Below are 21,350 nucleotides of genomic sequence, written 5' to 3' on the forward strand. Positions count from 1 at the left end.
GAGCTGCTTCCTCGCCAGCCCCGCCCAGCATGTGATGGCAGAGACCAATGGGGTCGGCAGCCGCGGGCATGCGGAGCAGGTCGCGCTCGATCCTCCCTGCTCGGAGGCTGCTCGCGCCCAGCCGTGCGCGGTTCCCTTCGCCCGTCCCGCCTCGGGTCGGCGTGGGTTCCGCCTCTTGCCGGCGCAGCGACCGCTACGCCCTTTGCGCTTATCCGCTGGCAGAGCGATCCTGCGTTTACTCCGGTAAAAGGAATCGCCCCCGCGTAAGCACGCATAGGATTGCAGGTTTATTTTATTTTATTTTTATTTATTATTTATATCCTGCCTTTTTCCTACAAAGGGCTCAAGGCAGCTTACATCTCCTCCTCCTCCATCTTATCCCCACAACAACAACCCTGTGAGGTAGGTTGGGCTGAGAGTCTGTGACTGGCCCAGAGTCACCCAGTTGGCTCCATGGCTGAGTGGGGACTAGAACCCAGATCGTCTGAGTCCCAGTCCATGCTCTTAACCACTACACCACAAGGTTTACGTTCGTTCGTGCCTCGCCTGCCGGAAGGGAGGACCTGAAGCGCGAACACCAAGTGCGAGGTTGTTGCGATGTCTGAACTAGATGCCCATTCTTCCGTTATAGGGCGCAACGTTTAATCTGCGTGAAAAACTCGATTTACATTAAAAGGTGCCCCCATTTAATCAAGACTAATTAAAAACGTGCATGTATGAACAACATTCGTTCAGTATCGCAGAAGGCAAGCATCTTCTTGGAAGATGTCTGATTTGAAAGAAGAAATGCTTTGAGGGTGGCATTACAGGGCATCATCAAAAAACAATAGGTTGGATTCAGGCTTGAACTTGGATAGAGTATGCCAAGTCCCATTGATTTCAATCAGTCTATGACTAGACTCAAATGCATATTTAGTTGCTCAGATGTCTTGTCACTCTGAGACAAAATTGTACTTCTTACTACTACAATATGCCTCGCAATTGAAGGGCCAAAAGGTAAATTTCCACAAAGTATTACCTGCTTCATATTGTAAATGGTCCAGAAAGCCTTGCAACATAAGGGATATGAATGCAACAATGCTATTTAAAAAAAAAAAAAAACCAAAATTCTTAAAAAAATGAGGAATTGGATTTTTGGATGTGAAATGGGAGGTTGATAGAGCAGGGCAAAGAGTATGTAAGAGTACAACTCTGAAGCGAAAGATCAGTAAATCAGCATAGCAATCTTTTAAAAGAGGAAATCCCATTTTATTTTGTAGCCAAAATATTAAGTACATTTAGAACAAGATCTCTTGAGCACAAGTAACAACAAAATATATGCCTCAGATATTAAAATTACACCCCTGAGATTTTTTCCTCTGTTGATGCCTGCATGTCTTTCTTTAGCAAACAAGTTCTACCAAATGCCATGAAAACGTTTGTAAACAGCCTGAAGGAAGGCAATAATTGTCAAAAGGAAGGTGCACAGATGATATATGTCTGTTAGAATTTCAGCATTTCGGATGCCCTTGGATGAGATTTTCCTGAGTAAAAGCCTGAATCCAGAAACTTTTCTTCCTTGGTCAATACCAGGACATGCAAACTTGGACATTCGCATATTAAAAACATCCTTTCATGTCAGGCCGTGTGCTTGGGAGAAAATAGTTGATTTGTCACTTCCAGCACCAAGTGCTACACAGAAAGTACAGCTGATCCTCAAATTGTTTTTTTTTCCCCAGCAGGCTTGGCAAAACTCCACCAGAAATTAATCATAGCCACATGAACATTCTAGAAAGTTTGATTCTTACCAAAGCTGTTCTGGAAACACATTTTAGCCACTGAGGATTTTCACTACCCTTCTGTGCTGAAGACTGAAAGACCACAATGCACTCTGATACGGAGATCAATTACCATGTTTTCCCTGTTTTGTTAAACTAATTTCTTAAACTAATTTATTCACAAGTTCTTCATGTTCAAGGTTGGTAGAAAAATGCACTGAAGTGGAAAATGCTGTTAACAAAATACAGCAAGGATTGCAGATGGGATATTACTCAGGTACACATGACTGCATGTTGAGGCACAGAAGTTTGAAAGGAGTTTTGCAGTTTCATCTTTGTGGACGGAAAAGAGTGGCAAGATGGGCTGATAGCAAATGCTGTCTGTAAATTGATTTTTTGAGTTTAAAATTGGATGTTACTCATATTCTTAAGGTTATACATTACAGCACTGGCATAACATGTATGTACCCTTATTTATATGAAGGTGAAACCCCAGGTAAAGAAGCCCTACTTAACTTTCTTGCCAAGGTCCAAATGTAAAAAATGGATAAATTTATTTGCTTGTCTTAACTACAGGCAAGGCAATCAGGAACCTACCCCCTTACCTACATTCTATATCTAGAGGAAGAGATTTATAGACCCTTAGATAGCAATCCTATGTATGCTTAGACAGAAAAGAGCACTACAGCTCCCAACATTTCCAGCCAGGTCTAAACATACATAGGAATGCACCCTATAGCTTAATGACCAATTAGTGAGCTTCTATTGCCTTATCATTCATGGAAATCAGGTAAAGTTCTAGGCTAAATCAGATCCACATGATGGACAGAAAGTGTTATAAGCCACTCAAGGGAGTCAGGGGAATCAGGGTGTGCTGCACAGAAATGCAGATACACACTTATAAGAATGCAGGTTTATTCCAGAAGGAATTAAGGCATTTCAGTGTGAAAAATCCACAATCTTCAGCAAGTCAAAATAGCACTTGGGTGAAAAACATACAAAAATATAGTCCAAAAAAGCTTTTCCCCAACCTTGTACCCTGAAGATATTTTGGACTCCAACTTCCAAAATTCTTGAATGTTGACCATGGTGGCTGGGTCTGATGGGATTTGAAATCTACACTACCTGGAGAGCACCACTGTGGGGAAGGCTTGTTTAAAAAGCATCTGCACGGGAACATTCGATCCAGCCTTTCTCAACTTGGTGCTCTCCAGATGTTGTGGATTCCCATCACAGCCTTTCGTCAGAAGTGCTGAAAACGGTCATCTAACACATCTGCACAGTTGGGAAGGCTGATACAGCCCACTCTGACACTCAATCACCACCTCACTAGTGCAGAGCATACCTTTTACCACCACCTACCACAGCCGCAGAATATGTGGGGAGCCAAAACATGCTCACAAAGTGTTCTGTTTTTTTGAGCATATCACTCATGCTTCTAGTTTATAAAGGAACCTGAAAGAATACTTCAGGGTACTGAAGAATTTAAGCATCTTGCTCCGTGGCTCCTTTGTCCTTTGGACACTGGTTTGTCCTTCCAAACCAATGCAGTTCTTTTCACATTCATGCTACCATAGTTCCTTCGAGCTACGTACATGCCCACAATTGCATAAATGTGTGGTGTATTGCAAAGATACAGCCACAGCAATTTCCATGACGGCGGTGTCTGGAAAAAGTGCTGCCCTAAATAACCGAAATGGCTAGTTGTAATCACAACTGCTCTGTTCAGACATTTCTCCATCACGTTGCAGACATTTGGCTGAAGAACCCTGAAGCTCCTCGCTTGCAACTGTCAGTGTCAACCAGCCTTAAAACTGTAATTATGTTAGTGTTTAGGATCTATGTTTGCTCAGTTCTCGAAAATCAAAGGGAAGGGCACACAAAGGAAACATTTCCCTTGAAGAGCCTTCCTGAAAAAGAACAATGATTCCCTGTTATGGGGGAGGCTCCACCTGGCATCAAAGCAGAAGTAATATATTAAGGAGATAGCAGCTCTTCTTGCTTTGCAAGATTAGTCCTCATCACTCTCCATCATCTTCACTGCGTGATACAGTTGTCACCCATATCTTGTGCATATCTATCAGAAATAGCAGTCCGTAAATCCTCAATCTCTTTGTGCAACTGTTTCACATCTTCCAGTTTTTTTGCCAGCACATCTGGTTTCAGCAAGTCTTCTTTTTCTTTCACTGAACAATGCACAGCTGTGAAGTCACACAAAGTCATAGCTTAGCCGTAGGGTCACTTGACAGAGAAATCATCTGTTCTGTGTCACTTGACAGAGAAAACATTAGCAGCATCTGAGCTGCATGTATTCCATTATAAGGTCAGTGTTGGAAGTCTATTTTCCTTTAAAAAGAGAAGCAAATGTCTAACCATTCCTTATGAAAACATTTGGGCATTTTCTCCAATGAGAAAACTAGATGAGAAAGTGTGGAATGTCAATGGTTCAGCAATTGTCAAAGTGTGGGTCAGGGAAGGAAAATAAGCTGCTGCAACTTATTTTCCTGCCCCCACGCATGTTGGCCACATCCCACCAAGTTACCATAACTACTCCTCCATGGTGCCATTTGCTGTGTCATCCAAGCCTGGTGGGCATGGGGGCAGGGTCTGCAAACCCTGCAACCCTAGAATAAGCCATGGGATCAGGGGACTTTGTAACCTACCCACCACCCGCCCTTGTAAATTTCAGGTAATACAACAAACTGTGCCCAGCAAGGATAATCAGGGTAATTCAATGGCACACAAGCAGCACATGCCACAGTGGCTTATTTTCCTGCCCCAGTTATGTGAATCTGGTCAGTTTCTAAATCCTGTAATAGGGAAACTTCGAAGTATTTCAAGTACAGGAAACCCACCTTAGCAAGGAATGCCAAGACAAACAATTTAAAAGATTTCATCACCTGATAATTCCCTCTCAGCCCCACAACATGCTAGCTATGGCAATATGAACAGACATCTACAAAAGCAGATGCTTTACATCTTCAGAACCCCAAAGAAACAGAATCTTCTTCCACCCGAAGCTGCCAAATGCCCTTCCTCAGATTTACTTACTATGAATCCCCAACAGTAAAGACAAGTTAGGATCCTTTCCTTGAACCCTTTGAGTTACAACACTACAGACAGACTGCAAATCTTGCAGGCAGCTGGCCAGCTCACTGTGCAGTTCTTGAGTAAGGTGGGTTGTCACATCAGACAGAGGTGGATCCAGCTCTCTCTGTCGGAGCTGCTCTTCAAGAGTCAGGTTTTTCTCCATCAATTCTTGGTTTTGTGCAGACAACTAAAGGCAGACACAGAAGCTGGAGTATTACAGACCCATGCATGGATGTGCACTGTCCTCTACTTAGAAGCTGCATCTCTAGAGTATCACAGTTTGTGCTCATGCTGAGGAACCTACAGACTGGCAGGAGCATCCAGCTGCTATATAAAATCTGAGAGCATAACTTGGTAAGTTCTACTCCTATAGTGAAATTACTCGAGTGAAGTTATATAGTATCAGATATTAGGTTCTTGCAACAAATGCCCCAGATGACTGTCTCTCTTATCTGCAGAAAGAGTAATACTACTGAACAGGAAATTAAATGTATGCAGAAATGTCTTAGAGGAGTCATTGCAAGTCAGAAACTGCTAATTCAGCATCTCAGGCTTTTGTCCGTGCAGATGGAGATCAATTGCTATGGCTCTACGGTTAATCTGAATATGTTCAAGAATAGTTAGGACTAAAGACAACAACCCACCTGTTGGTATGGGTGAGAAAGCTGCCCCTGGTGCATTCTTCTGCTCTATATTTAATTAACCCTAACCCTATAGTATACAGAGAGGTTTTTTTTAAAGATTAACGCATTGTGTATTATTTACCCTGATACCTTTCAGTACTGAGTGGATTTTAACAGCCTAAAAGTAAACCAAAAACTGGGTAAGGCAGAGGGATAAATCGCAGTGTGCACAATTACATCCACTACAACTGCCTGAGCCGCAGCAAAGCAGTAATCCATTTGCTTCAGCTGCATTCACTCAGATTCCTTCCTGTGCTGCCCAGTGATTGAAACCAGGGAGCTAATTTGCAGCAAACACAATGCTCTTGCAAAGGACAACAAGCTACATCCTGGCATGCTAGAAATATCATGTGAATTTGCTCTAGCTCTGCCAAGAAGCTGCAAAAACACCAAACACAATTCAACAAAGCAAAGCTACAACAAAATCAGAGGGAAGGGGGACTGAAAGAAGACTAAGTAATTGCATGGTAAGAAACAGATGCACTATCAGGGAGCTCTATGCAAGCATAAATGATAGCCTGAACAGTCATTTCCATCCAATAGATGTCAACATTTAAAAGGCAGTTACCTCTCTCACAGCTACACGCAGCTGCTGTAGTGCACTCTCTTGTCTCAGTGCTTCTGCTTTCAGAGCCTGACCTGTGCCCTCCTCCTGAGATACCTGTTCCTCCAGATCCTGGAATACACTGACAGATTCAGCTAATTGTATAGGCAGTGTTGCCACATAAACAGTATCTCTAACCCTCCATCAAGTAACTCACCTTTACTTGTGAAGATAACTGATCAATTTTCTTCTTCTGATTATCCACAATCTGAAAATGAGAATGGTCAAAACATTTCTGTATATTCCCATTCCCCAGATGTTCTTTTACTCCAGAATAAGCCTGGAGAATGAGCACATTCATGCTAATTTGTTCTACTGCAAATAATCCAGTGCGGGAGTCTAGAGTCCTCCCATACCCCAACACAGAACTCATGGCTGTACAAGTTGCCTGCCCCAATCTACAGGCCTGACAATTGAACACGTCCTGCAAGTCTGCTCCAGCTCCAGGCTTGTACTGCATTGCTGTAGGTTGGGGCGGACAACTTGTATGGCCAGTAAAGTACCACAGAACATTGTGATAGCACTGACCAGAGTCTCTCTTATAGGCAAAGGATACCAGGATTCTGTGCGTTTCACAGCAATTCTGGCAGGTTTTGCTGCAAGGGCGGGGGAGCATAGAAATGAGTCATGAGTGAGCAGCCATACATTCTGTTGCTGCATTCGGACTGTGGTTTCGCTGCAGGGGAGGGGGGCAGAGGAAGTAGCAGCTGTATGAGAACTTTGGTGACTGGGTAAATACAGGGCCCTGCAGAAACTGCCATCAAGAGCTGCACTCAGTTTGCAGACCAGTTTGCCTGCCCCTGATGCAGATCTTCACAATAAAAAACAAACACCAAATCATGTTGCTTATCAGTGAAAAGGGTACAGTCAGACAACATACCCTCCTCCCTCCAAGATGTTAGGACCTGCTTCCCTACTTACCACTGCAGTCTCTGGGGAAGGGAGAGGAAAGAAAAAAACTATGCCCCTTGAGCATGAAGCAAAACGACTGGGAGCAAGGACTGAGGCCTCCTGCCTAAAATGGTATCACACAGCTCTAGAAGACTTTTTTTGTGCAAATCTTGAACCCATGTTTTGGACTGCACAGAGATCACAAAGAAGATACTTAGTTGGAAGGCTGGGAGTAAACTAGAAAAATCAGGATGAGATGTTCCAACAAACACAGAATAGGAATCCTCTCATAGTTTTCAATTTCCTGATTGTGGTCATTACCTTTCTGAGGAGATCACGTTCCTTTTGCAGAGAATCTTTCTCTCGTTTTTCTTTCTCTATCTCCCGGGTATAGTCATCTGATGCTGACGTCTTCCCATGCTGCATTTTATCTTGCAAACTGAGAAAAAGGATGGATTGAACACTAAATGGGTTGAACTTTGAAGGCAGGCCTCATAACAGCACTTTCAGAAATACTAGGCCCCTCCCAAACCATGCATGGTTCACTGCAAAAATGCATATTTTGTAATACTTTTCAATCCTGATTATGTGTGTGTGAAGCAGGCAACCAATTTTTCTTGGTATGGTGGACAAAATAGCCAAACATTGTCTGCTGATTCTTCCATACTGTTCTTCCGGTGCAGGAAGAATTTCACAGTCAGACCTAAGCCAAAGGAAAGGTTCCTTAATGCACTCACTGGGCCTTTACTACGTATTAGGAAAGTAAGCGCGATAAGAAGCTGACACAGGCAAAGAGGGCTTCTGAGACTGCTCCAGCTTGACTGTCCCCACGCTATCCACTGAGCTATCTATCACTAACTGCCCTTTGGCTAAGATCTCAATTCCTTATGTTATATGTAAGCCACATAGAAAGAATATGCATCTTGGAATGGATATATAAATATCTTCCTACCAAGCTTCCCAAGATAGAAGAGCAGACTAAGGTAAGAAGAGCAGACTCTGGAAAGCCACAAGCAGGACAGAGATTAAACATATGCGTGAAAGGGCTCTGCTGGTCACTCACACATGTGCTGTACCATCTTTCTCACTTTATGTGGTTGGGCAAATTGAACAGCACTGATCTGCCTTTACATTTAACTCAAGTCTGTCACTACTCTTAAAAGCAGCTTCAAACGCTATGTCAAATGAGCTCTTTGGGTTACTAATATAGAATACTCACCATCCTTTTAAATTGGAAGACAGTATCTTTTAGCATTACTTTGGAAATTAGGCAAAACACAATGCAAGCTTTCTACAGGTTTGGTGCCAATGTTCTGCCTAATATCACACGTGCACCTTCCATAACCTCCTCCCCAGTGCTGTCCGCTGCTTGCCTCTCTCTCTGTAGCAGAATCCTAACCCCAAGTCCACACTTTCCTCCTTTTGAGCCACCACTTTGCCCCAAAGCCCACTTTATTTTTTTAATGTGGCCTATTGACTGCAGATGGTGTTCAAGACAGTTTAAACAAGATCTTTCTTCCCTCTCTACAGTTTTCATGAATTTACTCTCCCTTGGTAAAGACTTCTCTCCTTAACTTACCCCCACCTTTTCCCCTGACACACCTGCTGTTACAATACCTCTCTCCTCCTCCTCAGCTCCTCTGAAAGTCAATATTCATGCCTTCCACTCAATTTCTCTGCTTCTAGTTTCAAAAAGCATTACCTGTGTACAGTGGAAAGCAGTTCCATTTCTTTGTGTTTCTGCATTTCTAGCTGCAGCTCTTTCTCTCTGAAATTGGTACGGACATCTCCAAGTTCCCTCTTAAGAACAGTCACTGTTTCCTGCAAAGCTGCAATTGTCTGCTGAGCTTCCTTTAACTAGGAAAAAGAAAGAGTGTGCATTCCGGAATCTATGGGATTTCTTCTACCAGTTTAGCTACATATAAGAGAGCAACTGCTACATATCCTTTTACAGTTCCAGGCGATGTGAGCAGAAGGGCCATGCTGGACTGGACCAGAGGCCTGCCTACTCCAGCATTCTGTGCCACAGTGCCCAACAGGCTCCTATGGAAAGCCCACAGAATGTAAGTGCAGCCGTACGCACTTGGTGGGCATTCCAGCACCTACCACTGAGCAGCAGGCAGTGCGTGGTACGGCATAATAGTATCCGTTATAGCCACTGACAGCCTTATCCTCCCTAAATTTCTAAAGCTATTCAAGTTGGTGCCGACTACTACACCTTGTGGAAACCAATTCTATAGTTAAACATGCATTATATAAGCAACTGCTCCAATGAATCCAGCTTCATTGGATTCCAATGTTGTGAGAAAGAAATTCTGCCTCTCCATTTCCTATACAGCTTTATCACATCTTCTCCCACTCATCTTTTTTCTGAGTTAAAAACTCTCAAATGCTGTAGGGTTTCCTTATCATATTGGTTGCCCTTTAGTACACCATTTCCTATTCTGCAATATCCTTTTTGAGGTACAGTGACCAGATCTGTACATAATATTACAAGTATGGTAGCACCAATACCATTGTGTAAAAGCATTATGATTTTGACAGCTTAATTTGATTGAAGTCCTAGAGCAGAATTTTCCCCTTTTTGTCATTGCCATTCTAGTCATCCATGTGCATTCACAGCTATGTCCAAAGATCTATCTGTTCTTCAAATCCAGCTATATCTAGGAAGCATTACTTTACCTGCTGAATTTGCTTGCGATGATCTTCTAACATTGGGAGGTCAGCAACGTAGCGCTCCAGAGTCTCAATTCTTTGCTGCTTCTCACGGTTCTGCTCAGATTCTTTTTGGCATTTCTTTTTCAGATGCTCAATGTGTTTATCTCTTGCCTTTACCTGCACAAATAGCACATTATTTTCATAGTTTTATTGTGGTGTTTTATCTTATGATTGTGAGCCACCCAGAGGTGCAGTGGCACAATAGATGGAATACAAATGTTTTTGATAATTAAATGATTGGACCCTCTTATGGCAGTGTTTTTCATCCAGTAGGAAACCACATGCCTTGGATATAAAAACCTGAAGCTGAGTGACAAACACTATCTGTGTCTGCTGGAAGTTAAATGTAAATGAGAGATTCCATTCAACTACAGCACTCCAAAACAGGTGAGCTCATCATACAGAGCAGGATAATCCCACTCTAGGCTGCACAAGAGAAAACTTGTTAACAAGACGTCATGTCAGCCACAGGGGTGGGGGAGGGGGGAGAATCGCTCCCCATGAAATATTCTGGGAAAGAGAGCCACACATTTTATAAGCGGAATGGAGACGTAGCTTAATATTGTAGAACTCAAAGCTAAAGGATTCTAATTCCTAGATCAGTGCAATTGCTTTAGAAAAAATATCGGAAGCTCTTAGCTTTTGGTCTCTTTCACCGCCTTGTTAGATTCCCAATTTAGAAGCTTGGGCACAGAAGCCGTAATTTCTCACAGCAACACTGCATTACATCAGTCAGCAGGAGTAATGTGTGGCTGCTCTAGGTCCAGATGCCAACTAGCTCACAGAGCTCTTCTGCTCACCCCATGAAGTCAGGTGCAAGCAACAGTTCTGTTCTTGCCTCACCCCCAAAAGCAGGTGAGAGTTCTACTCCCTAACACTGCTTGTTCCTTTGTACAAAATATCAGGGATGTCACGCCAAGTAGTCTGTGACAGTTTCCTCTTACTATCGTCAGTGCTCATTTGTGGAATGCTTTATTTCAGTGACCTCTATGGAAAAAAAAAATCATTTTTTTTAAATAGAAACTGAATGGACCCCCACGTGTAACACAAACTACATACCCTTTCTTCTTGTTTCTTCAGTTCCACTGTATGCTTCTGTATGGTTTCTTTCTGAGCCTCCTGGGCCTGTTTTATGCCTCCTTCTGTAGCTGACAGTTTCCTCTCTAATTCAATTTTTTCCTTGCTGAGCAACTCTGTTTTTTCAGCAAACTGAGCCCGCAAGAAAACATTTTCCCGCTGCAATTCCTGCAAAAGTGACACTGCAGATCACAACAGCTTCCTATTATCTTCCTCAAACAAAGGATTCCACCCCCAATGAAGCAGCCAGAACTCTAAATCCCAATCATAGTAACCAAAACAAAAATTGTAGTGATGACAGCTGTCACTTTCATGATTATAACACTCATCCATCAAACAATGGCACATTCTATTCTATCAGCTTTAAGGTCCAAACCTATGCATGTTTAAACAGAAAAAATTCCCACAACTCAGCATGACTGAACTAGGTAATACTGAAAGTTGTAGGAACTTCTGCCTCAACATACATAGGATTATGCCCTTAAGCACAAGCCTGATAGCTACAGGTGACAAGGAAATGCATGCAGACAAATGAACAGACAGGTGGAAAAGCTTCTATGCTGCCCTTCATCTGATCCCAACAGAAAACCAAGTATGCTGCTGGAAAAAGAAAAGCCTCTACCCTCTGTGCTCAAAAGAGGAAAGCTGCAAGGTTGCCGCATCAGGGAGAGCTTTCCACCCCTATTCTACCAGTCCTCAGCAGGCTAGTTACTCGTGTGGTCTTTTTTTAACAAGTCTGCAGCCAATATTGTTGGATTAAAAATTAAAAAGACCCCAAAGTGCCAGACAAATAGGATGACTCTTCCCTACCCCCATCTCTTCCAAACCAGTATTAATTCCAGTTCTTCCAACAGAAAAGCTAAGTCACTCCAATGATGAGATGATGGTGTTTACCTGCATTCTGAGTAGGTATATGTCTCCATAAGGTGCAGGATGGCCAAAGAGGGCATTGTGGACTTGCAGCTCACTTTCTCGTACTTTCTGCTCCAGCTGGGAAATGTGTTGCCTCTGCCTTCAAATAAGAATCATCCCAAAACACATGTATAACATTTAGATAATCAGAACTTGCGAGAGAAAGTCCTTTTGTTGAAGGGACTTTATATGACAGTGTTTACTTATCTCTGTTCTTAAGTCTAAGGAGTGGTATTAAAGCACGCTTAGGAAAAAAAATGGAATTAAGAAAATTAACAGACACAGGCGATCCTTCCTCATTGCCTGGCACTATTTAGCTAATAAAAAACAAAATGATCCCATGTATGAAGATGGAAATTAGTATTAACTACCAGCACACTCAGCAGTGCCCGAAAAGCACCAAAGATATAAAAGAGAATGCTTCAGTTAAAATACAGGCTAAATCTCAATTTAATTAGAAGAGGCCACACAAACCAACTTAAGCATTTAAAAATTATTAGTAAAGAAGTGGAGAAAAATCTAGGAAAGATAGCTATATTCACCCACCAATTCTATGGCCATAGCACAGCAGAAACAACTCAGAGTAATGTTGTTGAGTGACAATATACTGAACTATGTAATTATATTCTCAGAACAAATTTTACAGCATAACCCTAGCTATGTATCTGTAAGGAAGCCCAATGTACTCAAATGTCTTGTGTGTTAAAGATTGCAAAGTTAATATTTCTGTTAACATGAAATACAATCTGGCAATTATTAGCTGTTATAGATATCTACAACATATTCCTGTTCTCATTCTTACCTGTCAATGAGAATTTCTTTTTCCCTGAGCAGGTTCTCATTTGCATTCATGATACTGAACCAATGAGCTGGATCAAGACTGTGCAGTAAAGTGCTGTTCACAAAGGGATGGTAGCAAGCAGCTTTATTTTGCAGCTGAAATCATGAGGTTCAGGACAGAGAAGGTATGAAGTTCAGCTCTTGGTGAAATCAATATCACACAGGCTAGTTTATTTTCAGATTTCTTCATATGCCAGTACACAGAAGGCTCAATTCACATTCAGTTATTTCAGACCCATATCTAAATACTACAAAATAGTTCCCTGCAGAATACATTTTAGATCACTGTGTGTCAAAGGAAAACAAGTGAAGTCACTAAACAGAAACTGCCTGTTCTCACTAGAAGACACTGGATTTTAGGGCAAGACTAACAAAGCAAAATGAGATACACTCATTCTGCTCTCATTTATTGAAACGGGAACTACTGATACATCACAGCAATATCTAGCAAAACAAAGAATGAAGAAACACACAGGAAGAATCCCTGAACTTGACACAAAGAACATGTACAGATACTGTCCATACCCACTCAATGCCTCTTTGGCCTGGAACTTTACCTCAAGAACCCTTCATGATGCCACCTTAGTTTAACGCCTCATAAATTAAGATGTCATCAATACAAATAATTCAAATGTTTTAACTGTTTCTTTCTCATTAAGCATTGAATAAGATAGCCTATTACATTGTATTATTTCACCAGACACAGTACGATGTAATCATGGAATCATAGAATAGTAGAGCAGGAAGGGGCCAGAAGGGCATTTGTCCAACCCTGTTCCATGCAGGACTCCAAAGACCATCCCTCTCAGATGGTTGCCCAGTTGCATCTTGAATGCCTCTAGTGTGGGATGGCCCAGAACCTCCCTAAGTAATTGGTTCCACTGTCATACTGCTCTAATAGGCTACCTTGACTAATTATATTGTTATTGTTATTAATATTACAAAGCATTTAGATTTTTGCCTTTCTTCCTCTTGCAAGGAACCCAAGGTTATTTACAAGATTCTCCACCTCTCCAAGTTATCCTCACAACAAATCTGTGTGGTAGGTTAGACTTAGAGACAGTGACTTGCTCAAAGTCGCCAATTGGCTTCACGGTTCAGTGGGGACTCGTATTTATAACTTCTGGGTCTCCAATCCCACATTATAACCACAATACACTAGTCCTCATAGAAATATATGCATCAGCTTTAGTGCATTTATTTCCACTTATATTTAGCCACTGCACAACGGACTGGGGCAGGAAACAATTCAGAGGGTCAATACCTACGCTTAAAAATATAATTAAAAAGTGAAACAGAATACCAAGTTAATATGCAACTGTGAATATTAGCTAAAATTGTTATTCTAATTCAATGTATATACACACAAAGCTAAAAGAGTCTTCTACCTGCACCTGCTCCAGTTGCAGCCGAACATGGTCCAAGTGTTGCTTCCAGGCACTGAGAGCGCAATTCTCCTGTGGATGCAGAGCGCAGGCTTCTTGTTTCCACATCCGAGACGGAGCAGTTGTTGGACTGGAACACATACTGGCAAAACTAAGCCCTAAGGGCACTTGCTTTTCATTAACTCTACTAGCCTCTGCTGCTGGATTGGTATCAAGCAATGCTTTGCTTGGTTCTTTTTCTTGGCCAGTAGCAGTAGTATCTGAACTGCACATTTGGAGCTGAGACCAAGGACCAGTGGACTGCCTGTCTAAAGCCGTTTGGTTAAATGTGAATTCAGCTGCAAGTCTGACAGGTCTCTGAGCACACTCCACACTTGCTTGGTCAGAAGTAAGGAACACTGATTGATCACAACCATTTTCCACTGAAGTTTGATACAGATGAAGAGGACTCCTGTGGAGGACCTGCGAGTGCCTCAGAGGGTCAGGGTCATGGTTAGGAATTGGCCCTCCTGCATCACCTGAAGAAACTGACAAGGAGGAAGCCAGGGTGGTCTGCGGTATGCTTGATTTCCCCACTGAGCAAGAAGAGCGATCCAGCATGGAAGGCATGACGTGAGCTGTAGGGATGGCCACTTGGGTCCTGATGGGCTGAAATGAAGATCTGTCACTGGAATTGCAGGATGCTAGAGAAGAAAAACAACCAGGGAATTAGAACCAGAACATTACACATTCACTGATAATTAATTTTTCCATGGTCTTTTGCACAGTCAGCTTTGAGGACACTTACATGGTTTAATAGAACTACTAATTATAGAAGAAGAAAAATGCCACATTATTATATAGAAAGGATAGTTAACATGCCTAATATAGAAAGTAACAGCATCAGATGACAACAAAAGTCCAAATAATTTGAAAAAAATAAGATCTTGCAAAAGAAATGTAGCTTTCCAGTTGTTCATAAAATAAGCCTTGATGTTGGCTTTAGGAAGTGTCGAAACTTACTCAGGAACATGGAGTAAAACTCTTGTGTACACTCCCAACTCACAGCACTGCAACTCTCATTTATTGCAAGAAATGTTGAACAAAGCTGGAGATTGCCCCAACGAAGCAAAAGACCAGAACACTTTCTTAGTGCCAAACATGACAGCAATTTAGCTTCCTAACTCACCCCCCCTCCACAAAAAAACCCGAATAAGTGCTGGTTCTTCTCAACAGCTATATGGAATAAGCAGAGCTGAATACTGAAAATCCTGACGCAGAGGTACCAGATCTGACTAGATGGACGTGTGAAGTTATTCTTAGTAACTCTCAGGTTTCAATACAGGAAAAACAGCTCAACTGAGCAGCAAGGAACCAAGTCCTCTAACAATGTTTCTTCCTTTCCAGATGCTTGGATACCACTGTCAGTAAAACAAATATTGCTTCTTTCCTGTTTCAGGACAATGACATCATATTTGCCACATATCTGTAGTATCTGATTGCTGATATAAGGAGGAGTCAATTATTACAGAAATTGATACTAGACAGTACATGAGCCGTCCCGAGGCTATATAGCAAGGGGAAGGCATACAAAAACTTTAAATAAATAAAAAATACATGTTTAAATACCTGCAGACAAGCTACTGGTACACAATACAAAATGTCAGAAGGAAAAGCCCTTCAGAAACTCTAAGAAGGGGAGTAGGAGGGCAACACAGTGCTGTTTACATTTTAGAAAGCTGGTCATGTGACAGAGGGAAAGGCTATCTCCAAGAGCTCAATTGTAATTGCCAAATCTCTTGTTTACTAAAATTGTATCTGGGTGTAGGAGTGTGGCTTGCCATTTTGTGAAGCCCCGCATTTAATTCCTGGCATTTCTTATTAGTTAAACTAGAAGAGTTTCCCCCCTGCCCTTCTAAGACACCCTGGAAAAGTAGATACATGTATTCTGCCTCTTAAATTAGAGGCATCTGGACATGCAAAGAGAATATATGCACTGAAAAAAACCCCTAATTTTAGCTAGGCTCCTTACCTTTCTAGAATGCTACAAATCAGGGATATTTCACAAATGACATTTGCCCTGCAAGCATGTAGACAGCAGAGAGGCACTACACAGACAGCATTTCCACAATGAAACAGATGGCAGGAGGCAAAGTAGAGGCAGAGTTGTAGGTGTATCAAAAGCAGGCAGCTCAATAACTAATTTTAAACTTAGAAACTCCTTGAAGCAAAAACTCATTTAAATTTGAAGGAACTTTGAAAACTATATGCAATTTGGTTACAATAAATAGATATTTGACTGACATACAAAAACCCAACGAATTTGGTACCCAGAGAATCTGACTGGTAGGTGCTGCCCATATACAAAATGTGAGCACTCAGAGAAAGTCCTCCAAATATTGATATAACAGTTAGGTATGTGTGAAAGAAGGGCGTATCTTTAAGGCTTTGTTGGTAAAGAGCAGCACTTTGAACTGTGCTCAAGACCAGACTACATGCCAATGGAGTTGTTTAAAACTCTCTGTAGCCAGTCTAAAGTAGCAATCTTGCAAGTACCAAACTATTTCCAAAATAGTTCAGAAAAAGACTCATGTGCAACACACTACACAAGCCACCAGAGTATGTATCATGTGTATCATTTAGGCCTCCAGAAAAAAATGCTAGATCAGCAGCCCAAAACAGCTAATCTGATCTTGAAGAGGCAGGGTAGCACCATTCAGAATGGAGAAAACACCATGTAACTGATGAGGCTAACTATCCATCAGTAGTATTTCTGTCTTACCAGAACAATACCTCAGTTTATTGGTTGTCATCCATTTCATTACTAACGGCAAACCTTGACTCATCCCTTCCATTGTCTCATCTGACATGATGGCAGTGATACAGAAAAGTGATTGTGGTATGGAATATAACTAACCTGTACAGGACTTAAGCAACTTAAAAACAAAAAGCTTACCATCTGTACTGTTTGATGAGAAGGTCCCGATTACTGTACCCCCAGAGGCAGCCATAGTAGAAGTATGACCAGAATGTCTCCAGAATTTTGGGATTTACAAGACTGTATCTAGGGAACTACTCTTCTAATCTTAATCTAAAAGGGGAGAAAGGATACATGGTTAGGATTTATGATGTCTGTAAGAATAATTTATGATGATTTATGATGTCTGTAAGAACTCTCAAACCAAGGTAATACAACCTATCCCTTAACCATTCTTACAGGCCACTCTCTTGCATAGAAAAATCCCTACTATCAAAGTAAAAAAAGCTTAGATATGCATCTTCAACCATGGTTAATTCAGTCTAGGATTTACTGTTAAATCAAGTAATCAGAACATACTAACAATGTGCAATTACTGATGTGAGTCACTGAAAACACTGATGGAATGACAAATCAATCCTAATTTAATGTAACCCTTTGAGCTTTAACTGTATTTGCACTGCTGTCCATCACACTGAACTACAGGTCTGAATGGTGCAGACTGAAAACACATTTAATGATATCAAGGCAAACAGGGTACCAAATAAAGCATATATGCAATCACAGGAATGTTCAAGCAGACTCTGCAAAAATGGGTTTGAACGGTAACATGCTAGGAAGGATTGAAGGGTTTAGACAAGTCTTAGCTCTTAATATGCTAAACATGTTCTTAACATACTAAGTACACACTTGGACCCCAATAAAGGTCTAAAAATACAGTCAAACCATGTTTTGCCAAGACTGGACAAAATAACAAGAACTACAGCTAACTATTAATATACTGTCACTGCAAACTACAACTTAGCATTGCCTCTGAATACAGTCGCACCTACAGCAGACTTCTCCAACCTGATATTTTCAATAGTATTGGGCTACAACTTCAATCATCTCCAGCCAGCAAAACCCACAGCAGCAGTACTGGTTTGGAAAAGGCTGACATAGTAAGAGAGTAAGACAGAAGTAACCCATGATAAATTTTTGAGGTGTAGATTGTTAGAACAAACACACAGGTTCCACCTGAGCGAATAATAGGCCAAGATTCCAGAGAATTCTGGCTTATTGTGAGCAAGCTGTGTGCTGCTACATGCAACCAATTCAACATGTCATCTGAAGAAAGGGCCCAGGCTTTACAAGATATAAACCAAACGAGTACTGGTTCTTTATGAATCCTGGCTTGTTTGGGAACAAGAAGTCAGGATTCCCATTCAGACAACAAACTAAACAGAGTCTTCCCGGTTTGTTTACCAATTTCTCTACAAGGGAGGAACAAAGCAAGCATGGTCAGTCTATACACAATAGCCTGTTCACAGTGAATTACAATTCTCAATTATTCTTTACAAACATGGCCAGATCAACAGATTTATTGCAGCAAAAGCTTTCACACCACCAGAATGAGAATGTTCTCCTTCAACTGGAAAATTACATGGGTGGGGGGAACATTGTTTATGGCTGCTCTTTACATTTTGCAGCTTTTGTCCCATTGCTGACATGTCTGCTTCCTCTTCTCACCCATGCAGATATGTAGAACCTATGTACCTCAACTGAGGATAAACACCTAATAAATCTGATAAAGTTAACTGTAGTCCATGAAAACATATATCATAATAAGTAAAATGTGTGTGCAATATTTATAACTAGCATGTGTATATAAGTAAACTGGCCCATATATTAAGCTGCCACAAGACTATTGCTTCTAATCCTCAGTGAGGCTGCAACCCTACACACCCTTACCAGAGGTACTCTAAATTCAGTGGGAGTTACTTGTTGAATAATCCTACTGAGTACTGCACCTTACGTGATCTTTAGAAGTATTTAAACAAGTTATCAAGGGAGGCTCAGAAAAGAACAAAGCACATTTGGGTAGTGGGAATAGGAGGAGCTTTGTTCAATTAGTTGGAGTGCTGAAAAATAAAATAGCAATATTTTAGCATTTCCGTCCTAAACACATTTCTTCTGAGACAGTCCCTATCTTTGTTAACTGAGTTAAGGTGCAATCCTGTGTCCATTTAGGCAGAGGCAGTAAAGGTCTTTAAAAACACAAGGTATGCAAGCTTAGCCAGAAAAAAAGTCCTACAACTCTCAATCTACCCAGCCAGCACAGCTGACTATGAACACTGAGAGTTGTAGGTCTTTTTCTTTTCTGCCTAAATAGTCACAGGACTACATTTTCAACTTTTCAAGTCAGCATGCTTCAGAAAACAGCCTTATTTTCAGCTTCCACTTCGTGATTCTGTCATCATCTTCACTCACGTCCTGTTATTTGAAAAGGGCCTTTCCTCTAAGTCATCCCAGGTATCCGGGAATGGGAAGCAGAGAGAAGAGTTATCTCGGGATGCTTCGGAGGGTGTCTCTCTCCTCACCCTCTGCTGCCATACCCTGGGAGGGTAAAGTTAAGCAAAAGCTACCTGAGGGAAGGAACCAACCGCACCTCACTGCCGCCAACCCTCTCACCCTCAACCACGAAGGTAAAGCGCGGTTGTTCTGTCACACAATTGGAGGGGGGGGCAGTGGAGAGTTGCGGGGCGAGGATTTAAAAGGGGTTACAGGATAGGTCCCTCACCCCACGGGAAAAAAATGTTATTACCTCCGGAGCAAAACTGAGCAGGTCCGCGGGCGAGAGTCCCGCCACTTGAGGGAAAAGAGCACCTGAGCCCCGTCACTTGGGTAAGCACGGAGCAGATTTAATTAAATCTCCTCAGACCGACGGAGGAGCAGCGCAGCCCTCCCGCCACAGACTGCACATGCGCAATGAAAGCTATGAGTTGAGGAAAGCCAATGGTCGCGACGCGCTTTCTCCTCCATGATTGCCACGCCCCCTCGCGCCGCCGACCGTTGAACGCTCGCGGCTCTCTCCCGCGGCGTTGCGCGAGGCAACGCCCCCTTTCCTCTACTATCATAGCACCGGGAGATGACTGGCCAGTGAGTGCCCAATGAACGATCTAGAACAGCAAGCTCCTCCTCCTCACCAAAAGTCAAATTCGTGTAAGACGATTGTCCACTCTCAAGAGCGGTGGAAGAGGAGGAGGAAGTAGCAAAAGCTAGAATATAGAATTGGTATTATATTGCTGATACATGTGGATTTTGCGTGCTTTAAGGTGTAATCCTATATATTTAGACAGAAAAAAGCCTGCAAGTCCCAGCATTTCCCAGCCAGCCATGCATGGGAAACTGTGGGACACTAATTTCTAAACTTGCCTAGAAATTATCCCTTGGTTATATGGTATGCACGAACCTGGTTGCTGTTGTTGCATTTCACACATATCTCTGCTTTCTGTCTTTTGCAAGGAATGCAAGGCAGCTTACAAGGTTTGCCTGCACTTCACAACAAGCCTGTGAGGCAGGTTAGGCCCAAAGTCACAGAGGGGTGTTTACAATTAAAATTGTTTAGCTGCTTTTCCAGCACTTTGGCTGTGTACAAGTAAAATTACTGCACATGCACAACCTACCAGGGGGACAAACGATGCAAATTGCTCCATGTGTGTGTCTGGGTTGGCTAGAAAGACATGTTTGCAAGACTGAAGAGAACAGAGCAAACTGCATGTAAGGCTTTGTAGAAAAATATTCACATATAAGGATATTTCACTGGAGACCAAGGCCAAGATCATCCACACTATTCCATTCCTGATCACTGTATGGATGAGAAAACTGGACAGTGAAGAAAGTTGACTGAAAATTGATGTATTGGAAACATGGTGCTGGAGGAGAGCTGTGCAAATACGCTGGAGTGACAAGAAGGATGAACACGTGGGTCCTAGATCAAATCAAGCCAGAATTTGCCTTGGAAGCAAAAATGGCAGAACTGAAGCTGTCATATTTTGGACACTTCTCATGGAAGGCAAGACTCACTGGAGAACACAATCATGATAGGAAAAGTCAAGGGCAAAAGAAGAAGAAAAAGAAGAAATGATGGACTCCATTAAAGAACCCACATTCCTGAATTTATAAGAGTTGAGCAGGGCTGTGGAGTTCAGGACATTGTGAAGGGCACGATTGCTGTAAGTCGGAAATGACTTCATGGCACATAACAACTAATACCTACATAGCAGAGTTGCGAGACTGGTAAAAATACCTTGTACCAGAAAGGTCACATCAATTTAAGATCCCCCAACCAAATTAGGAGGATAACAGAATGATGAATTGAAATGCCTGTTTAATAATATGTAGTGTTACTTCTCTGTAGTTAAATGTTTCTGTCACTTGAGCACTGCACTTCCATACAAAAGGAGGCTTTGGCTTTAGGAAGGAATTCCAAATGGTTTGATGGTTCCTTGGAGGCTTCCTTGAGAGGTCAGTGGTGGCCTCCTCCTTTAGAGGGTTTTAAGCATGGCGAGCTACCTGGACTTTTACCTGCATGGCCACCTATGTTGTAGCAATTAAGTTTGGACTAGATGACCTTTGGGGTTTCTTCCAATGCCAGGATTCCATGGAACTCTATGT

At 42.0% G+C, this 21,350-nt stretch overlaps 1 protein-coding gene across 4 annotated transcripts; it reads right to left on the bottom strand.

Moving 5' to 3' along the window:
- Positions 1 to 1,224: 1,224 nt before the first annotated feature.
- Positions 1,225 to 19,575, bottom strand: CEP85 (centrosomal protein 85). 4 transcript variants are annotated; one of them, XM_044435170.1, is made up of 13 exons: positions 19,498 to 19,575; positions 16,893 to 17,027; positions 13,961 to 14,640; positions 12,535 to 12,668; positions 11,715 to 11,832; positions 10,803 to 10,988; positions 9,708 to 9,860; positions 8,728 to 8,882; positions 7,347 to 7,464; positions 6,292 to 6,342; positions 6,099 to 6,206; positions 4,809 to 5,034; positions 1,225 to 3,958 (listed from the first exon to the last, which is right to left on the bottom strand). In XM_044435170.1, the coding sequence occupies exons 2-13, from the start codon at positions 16,945 to 16,947 to the stop codon at positions 3,795 to 3,797; spliced, it is 2,148 nt and encodes a 715-aa protein (XP_044291105.1). In that variant the 5' UTR covers positions 16,948 to 17,027; positions 19,498 to 19,575; the 3' UTR covers positions 1,225 to 3,794. The 4 variants fall into 4 exon arrangements, with proteins under 4 accessions (XP_044291105.1, XP_044291106.1, XP_044291108.1 ...); XM_044435171.1 differs by lacking the exons at positions 16,893 to 17,027; positions 19,498 to 19,575 and adding an exon at positions 14,960 to 15,175; XM_044435173.1 differs by lacking the exon at positions 1,225 to 3,958 and having other exon boundaries at positions 4,853 to 5,034; positions 6,099 to 6,216.
- Positions 19,576 to 21,350: the final 1,775 nt, after the last annotated feature.

This window comes from Varanus komodoensis, unplaced genomic scaffold (genome assembly GCF_004798865.1).
Source record: "Varanus komodoensis strain SLA01 unplaced genomic scaffold, ASM479886v1 scaffold29_1, whole genome shotgun sequence".
NCBI lineage: Eukaryota > Metazoa > Chordata > Lepidosauria > Squamata > Varanidae > Varanus > Varanus komodoensis.